Source organism: Ascidiella aspersa, chromosome 1 (genome assembly GCF_963924565.1).
Source record: "Ascidiella aspersa chromosome 1, kaAscAspe10.2, whole genome shotgun sequence".
NCBI lineage: Eukaryota > Metazoa > Chordata > Ascidiacea > Phlebobranchia > Ascidiidae > Ascidiella > Ascidiella aspersa.
In genome coordinates this window covers 25,996,108-26,002,613 of record NC_139447.1, presented here as the reverse complement: position 1 = coordinate 26,002,613, position 6,506 = coordinate 25,996,108, and the positions used below count along the sequence as shown (strand labels likewise).

Here is a 6,506-nt window from a genome sequence, read left to right as displayed (position 1 = left end):
TAATTCCACAAATGAATTGAGTTTTTTATATCTTGTTGTTACATTTTCGTCAAAACAATTTTACTGAACGGAAGGCTTATTCTTTTGGCATATACGGTGTCATGGAATTTCTGTTGTGACTAATCGCACCTTAAATCGAGGAAACTTCTTCCAATGTACTGCAATATACCCAGTAATTGACAAATGGTCGCTGGTCTAGAATCCTACCACATTTATTTTAACACTAACTAAACGAGTTGTCAAAGTTGAAATCGCAAGTAAGGCATAAATAATATAAAATATCTAAGAAGAAATATAATTTTAATACTTGAGACCAACCCAACCGCTAACTCTGTGGTTACATATTGGAAAGGTTACAATGATGAAGTTTGCCTGGCGCTAGAATCCTACCACAGCATTGAAACAATTATTAAATCTACACCCAAAATTTGGATTAGGGTGCGAGTTTGGGTGTGGGTTGGTCAAGTATTAGTCTTTTTACTACTTAATGATAATACTTGACCCATCTAAACCCAAACACTAACCCCATACGCCATACCCTAACAATATGCGTTGTGGTAGGACTCTAGACCAGCGCCGTTTGCCCTCCTGTGATAGTATTTTTTATCGCTTCAAAAATCAAACTAAATTTTATATTTCAATGTGAAATAATTTAAACCAAAATTTACATATCAATAAGCTGTTTGCAATGCCTAATATTATTTACTTATACAGTGAGGGCATATATGGCTCTATTTATTCAATAGTTACTGTATGAGCTTGTAGTATGGGAAAAATAATACGGCTCGTCATTTGTGGGGCAAGTAAAACTGGAAAAACGTCAATGTTGGAACATCTCATATATGGTGAGCATGCCTGCAACGTTTCATACAAGACAATTGAAGATACCTACCTGGCCCAAATAGACACAGATCGTGGGGTAAAGGAAACTGTCAGAATTCAAGACACTGGTGGATCAGATTGGTTAAATACTGCAATTTATTCAAAAAACTTGCATTTTGGGGATGGCTTCATCTTGGTGTACAGCATCACGGATAAAGACTCTTTTAAATGCGTTGAAAACATCAAAAGAGAAATTGACAAGGCTCGTGAAAAGAAAGACATTTCCATCGTTGTTGTCGGGAACAAATGTGATCTGGACAAAGAACGCACAGTGGATAATGCGGTTGTTCAGAACTGGGCAACCAAAGAAAAAATTAAGGCTTTTGAAGTCAGCACAACCAATCGAAAACTTTTAGCTGAACCATTTATATATTTGTGTAGCAAAATGACCCAGCCTCCAGTGAAATCAACACTTCTAGGTAGCCGTCGGTTGAAGCAACAAGCTACTGAATAATGGATATACAGATTTTAGTTTACAAAGTGCAATCCTGTTACCCAAAATGCACCTATGCATGTTATTTAAACAGACTATATTTTTGTAACCTGGTACAATTTCATTTATATACATTTAAAACAAGAAACAATTTATATATAGTAAACACATATGGGAGTAGTCTAAATTAATAGTTCAATTAAAAAAAAAAAAAAAAACTAGGATCCTAAAGCTTTGGAAGTCTAATTTAAAGTTGATTTAACAAATATGCTCGGATCTTTATATGAAACAGTTTTATATTCACACTACAAATAATCTTTGTCTATATCTATCCTATGTTTTTTCTCTTTATGCATAATACAATTAATCTATACTGTAGTACAGATCTTTAAATTATGTTTTTCACATAGATTGTCTGATTGGTATATATTCTGTTTACATTAGAGATTTTTGTGTACACATGGTAAACCAAAGTAATTATCATTCATCATGAATGTTAATGATGAGGTCTCCACTGAAACTGAAAACAACCTTTCAGCATCAACAAATATTGTGAATAAAGATGAACCGTCTATTTATTATATTAAGTGGATAACTTGGGTTGATAGCAAAACCCCGATCATTACCCAGAATCTCAATGGGCCTTGTCCTCTTTTGGCTCTTTTCAATGTTTTATTGTTATCAAAAAAGGTAAACAGCAACTTAAACTTTAAATTTGGTACTTGAAGTACTTTCAATTTGTTTAGGGCTGTGAATTCTGCTTAAATTATTAAATCAAAATTTATTTTAGGTTGTGCTTCCAGAAGAACAGGAAATGATATCTTCAAAACAGATTATAGACTACCTAGGTTTGTTTGGCTTGATTTTTATTGTAGTGGCCTAGTGGGTGCATTTTTCAATACGGATCTTGTTTTAGGTGGCCTAATTCTTGAAGACATGCCAAAAGACTTGCCTGATACACAAAAGACTAATTATGAACAAAACATGGCTGACGCCATTTCCATTTTTCCAAAACTCCAAACTGGCATTGATGTCAATGTGCAGTTCAAAAGCACATCAAGCTTTGAGTACACACCAGAGTTAGTAGTTTTTGACCTTTTACGAATCTCTTTGTATCATGGGTGGCTTCCAGACCCACAGGTAACTATTATTTTCATTTATTTGCATAATCTGTTATACTTATTTGTTCAGTACTCTGTTAAACATAGCATTATTTTGTTCTTTTTACCCCCCAAAAATATAAAGGTAGCATAAGGAATAACTTGTGAAGTTATGTTTAGGATAAACTTGCATTTGATGCTGTTAGCAAGCACAGCTACAACCAAGTGATTGATCATATTATTTCTAGCAAAGATTCGTCAGACCAAAATAAAATAGAAGCTGGTAAGTGATTACACCCCTAACAACCAAACAAATGTAATTTGACATTTGCAGTAGGTTGTAGGATTTAGAGTTCATAAATATTTGATCTTATGGAAAAAAATGAGTGCAGAAGTCCAGCATTTACACTGTCTGTTGTTTAAATTAAAATTATTGAAATTTACTCTTTAAAACTTGAACTAATAAATGCCAATGTGATGCCTTTTAATCCAACTGAAGGTGGGAATGCTGTTTTTGTGGATTTATTTTATTAACATGGTTACCAACCCTAAAGAAGGGTTAAAACAATTATATAAATCTCAAACATATTTCTTGTATTTCTGCAGGGCTCGCTGCTGAGAATTTTCTAAACAGCACTGCGGCTCAGTTGACTTATCATGGGATCATTAGCATGTTGGAAGCTATGAGCGATGGGCAACTTGCCGTTTTGTTTCGCAACAACCACTTTTCCACAATTATCAAAAAGGGGGTAAGTCTGCTGATCCAGGCTTGCTGGACCCAGCATTTTTTAGAACGACACACAGTTCAGTTATTTTATTAAAGTATTTGGTTTGATTGGTGTTATTTTCAACCCAAAACCCATTGCAGAGATGCTATTAGTTCTTGCAATACGAAAACTCTTTTATAGCATTTACGTTGCCAAAACTATTATTTTTCATGGTGTGATAAGATGAGTTACTACTTTGGAAAAAAACATTTAAACTACAAGTAGGATAGAATTATTTTTGCAATTACGCAGTTTAAATAGTAAAAAAATATCTAGTTTTATGCAGTGCACCACGTTCTCCCCATCCGCTGCACCCTGGATCCGCCCTTGTGTTTAAATTTAGATTGATATAAAGATTTAAAAAACATTTTGTGTACACTTTTATCCATTTGTTAGTTATGCAAGTGAATTTTGCCGACAGAGTGAGCTCTTTACCCTTGCCACCGACCAAGGATTCCTTAACAAGCCCAGTATAGTTTGGGAGACGTTGTCCAGCGTGCAGGGAGATACCCACTTCACTGACGCTTCGTTCTTGACCGCCCCAACGGAATCGTCGTCCAACGAAATGACAGTCGACGCAAACCTCACTACAGATCAACAGCTTGATCAGGCATGTTGTTTTTTTTCTGGCGGCGGTAGTGCCGGTATAATATATTGCTGCTTTGGCCATAACGAAACTTTATTCGATTAATCACATTAACTGAAGATAATACAAGCTCGTAGCGAAACTTTTTAATCAAGATGATGTCGATCTACTCGAGCCTTTTGGCTTTGCAATTTATTATCAAGCTATACATTACAGATCCGTGCATAGTGTACCCAAACGAAACTTTGTTCACTTTTCGTGTACAGGCTTTTTTGGCTATATCAAAGATGGTTAGAACGTGACAGAAAACTAGACATTCTCTCGAAATCCTATTGTTCTCAGAATAACATTTCTGAGGTTAGGTATAGAACTCCGGGTCGCCGAGCGTGCTAGGTCGAAAAACAGCCTTTTATATCATTTAAAAAAAAAAACTGATAACTATATACACCATGTGATAAGTTAGGCTACATTTGCTGTGTTTTAGGACATGATGCTTGCCATATCCCTCAGCCAAGATCAGGAAATGTCACCGGGAACCTCCACAACAGCGCCACAAAGGAACACAGGCGAAAGCGAGTAAGTGCAGAACGACTAAGTAGTGGACGTCGGTTTTAGATGTTACAAAAAAACAGCTGGGCTTCATGACGCATATCCACGTTTCTATAAGAACAACTTTTTTATTACATTTGACTCTTTGGAGAAGAGCATTTTAATTAAAATGATAACCTTAAGCAAAATATATTACCAAATGTATTAAAAAGATGGTTGGAGCTCACCATCTCTACGGCGTTTCTCTATAAGCGTTAATGCAGGCGAATGAAAACTTTATCGTGATTTAGCGGAAGTTTTTTATTTGACTAGATCCTTAGGTCGGTTTGCTCGTATTTCTTTTCTATTTTTCCTTTGTTGGTATTTTTTTTCGTTTTCTTGAAAAATGTACTTTTTACGTACTTGCGGCCCAAAATCTGTGTGTGAATATTTCAGTCACGAGATGGCGTCCCGACTTCAACGCGAGTACGACCAGCAGGTGGCGACAAGGAGTCGCGAAACGCGGCCTCGGCGAAGAAGTTCGAATGAGGAGTCAAAAAGCAAATGCGTTATTTTATGATCGCGGTTTAATCGCTGGTACACATCGTATGGCATTTGATGCCACCTTCAATCAACTGCCTGGAAATTAATCGAAACGTTGTAGTGTAGCGGATACGAGTTGCATGATTCACATAAAGATCCGACATAAAATCGTTTGTAAAACAACAGGATTACCTCCGTTTTTTTTTTTAAAGGAATTAACGAATTAGTACATTTTTCTTGGCGGTGTAGTTTAGGATTTGGTGGTATTTTTTGGTATTTTAATTTACGGCAAATAAAGTTCTCTTTTTTAAAATCATATGCCGGTATGTTTTAAGCTATATTAAATGGTACCAAATATATATAGTTATATATTTATTTTCTTAACTTCCCAAATCGTTTAATTTTGGACTTGCAATACTACGACTTTAATATTGTAAAGAAGAATATAGAGTAACATGCTTTTTTACCGTATATTAGCAACCAAATTTTTACCCACTATTTAGTTGCGTAACTGAAACATAACTTACTCTCAATATCGCCATTCTGAGCGATAATTGTTATATAATGTTTATTTATTGGTTTTCAACTTACGCACCTGGTTTAATGAAACCGACGGCCCGGGTTTTAATGATGCTATCGACTGTGTAATCCTGTAGGGAAAAACTCTCGCATGACGTCAAAGAGCTCGGTATTTGTGGTAAAACGCATTCGATATTTCGGTGCTTAAAACCAGTTCCCCTAAAAGTAGTACCTTTGCAGTAATGCATCCATTAGTTTTGCCTGTTACATTGTTGTAACTTTTTCCGCACCTTACTGAAAATATTTACCAGCCTTTCAACACTATTTTATGCAGTATGCTGCATTTTAATGTATGGTGGCGTTTGTTACTATAGTTGTGTATTTGTGTAATGCTTCGCAAGCGAACTACAGGTTGCAATTTACCAGTGGTTCTGCTACTCAAGTTACACAAATAAAACATTTTATTTCTGTCGCTGTGTTTGGTGTTTGAATTTTGTGTGTCCTGTGATCAGCAAACCACAAACTCGTCGACAAGCAGATGTTTTAAATACCACGGTACTACATGTCAGTTGTGCAAACAAATCATTTTCAAATGACGCATGTGATTTAATCCGGCGCGGAATTTTTTTACCATTTCTCTTCAAAATTGGTTGCCCTTTGCTATAAATTGTGTTTTTTGTAAAATGTTAAAGCTTTAGAAAGCCGCCATTTAACTTCGGTTAACAACCTTCATCTTTACACAAACGTTTTATTTCAGTCATGTTTTTGCAAAATGCAAAATTGCCTTTGTTTTGTCTGTTTTAATCAATTTTTACTTTAATAGCTTACGGATATGTGACATATGACCTTTGAGTAGACGAAAATCCTTGCAATAAAACTTTGGTAAAATTTTAAAAGGTCAAGACGCGCCAGGTGGCAACAACTGTAGCCGCTTTACTCATCCACAGATTAGCAACTTTCAGAAGGGCACTGACATACTTTGTTATTCTGCTTGACACGTCATTCAAATATTTAAGGCCTACAAGGCAAGATAAAAATCTAAATTGGCAAAATAATCGACCTAACGATCAAGTGAATTTTGTGGATGGTATCAACATTAGCTTTATCTTCTCTTCCTAAGTCGCACGCAATATTGATTCTGGTTGTCT

At 35.6% G+C, this 6,506-nt stretch overlaps 2 protein-coding genes across 2 annotated transcripts; both read left to right on the top strand.

Moving 5' to 3' along the window:
• The first annotated feature begins 721 nt into the window (after positions 1–721).
• On the top strand, positions 722–1,663 carry LOC146168562 (NF-kappa-B inhibitor-interacting Ras-like protein 2). Its single transcript, XM_083382872.1, has one exon. The coding sequence runs from the start codon at positions 767–769 to the stop codon at positions 1,334–1,336; it is 570 nt and encodes a 189-aa protein (XP_083238998.1). The 5' UTR covers positions 722–766; the 3' UTR covers positions 1,337–1,663.
• Positions 1,664–1,720: 57 nt separating this feature from the next.
• On the top strand, positions 1,721–5,830 carry LOC146168561 (ubiquitin carboxyl-terminal hydrolase MINDY-2-like). Its single transcript, XM_083382758.1, has 8 exons — positions 1,721–2,005; positions 2,106–2,163; positions 2,232–2,455; positions 2,596–2,698; positions 3,022–3,164; positions 3,604–3,792; positions 4,253–4,344; positions 4,753–5,830. The coding sequence occupies exons 1-8, from the start codon at positions 1,805–1,807 to the stop codon at positions 4,874–4,876; spliced, it is 1,134 nt and encodes a 377-aa protein (XP_083238884.1). The 5' UTR covers positions 1,721–1,804; the 3' UTR covers positions 4,877–5,830.
• The last annotated feature ends 676 nt before the right edge of the window (positions 5,831–6,506 follow it).

Coding starts and splice junctions, on each gene's coding strand:
- LOC146168562 (XM_083382872.1), top strand. CDS start 767: ATGGGAAAAATAATACGGCTCGTCATTTGTGGGGCAAGTAAAACTGGA.
- LOC146168561 (XM_083382758.1), top strand. CDS start 1,805: ATGAATGTTAATGATGAGGTCTCCACTGAAACTGAAAACAACCTTTCA. Junction 2,164..2,231: donor ACAGATTATAGACTACCTAG/GTTTGTTTGGCT, acceptor ATCTTGTTTTAG/GTGGCCTAATTCTTGAAGAC. Junction 4,345..4,752: donor AGGAACACAGGCGAAAGCGA/GTAAGTGCAGAA, acceptor TGAATATTTCAG/TCACGAGATGGCGTCCCGAC.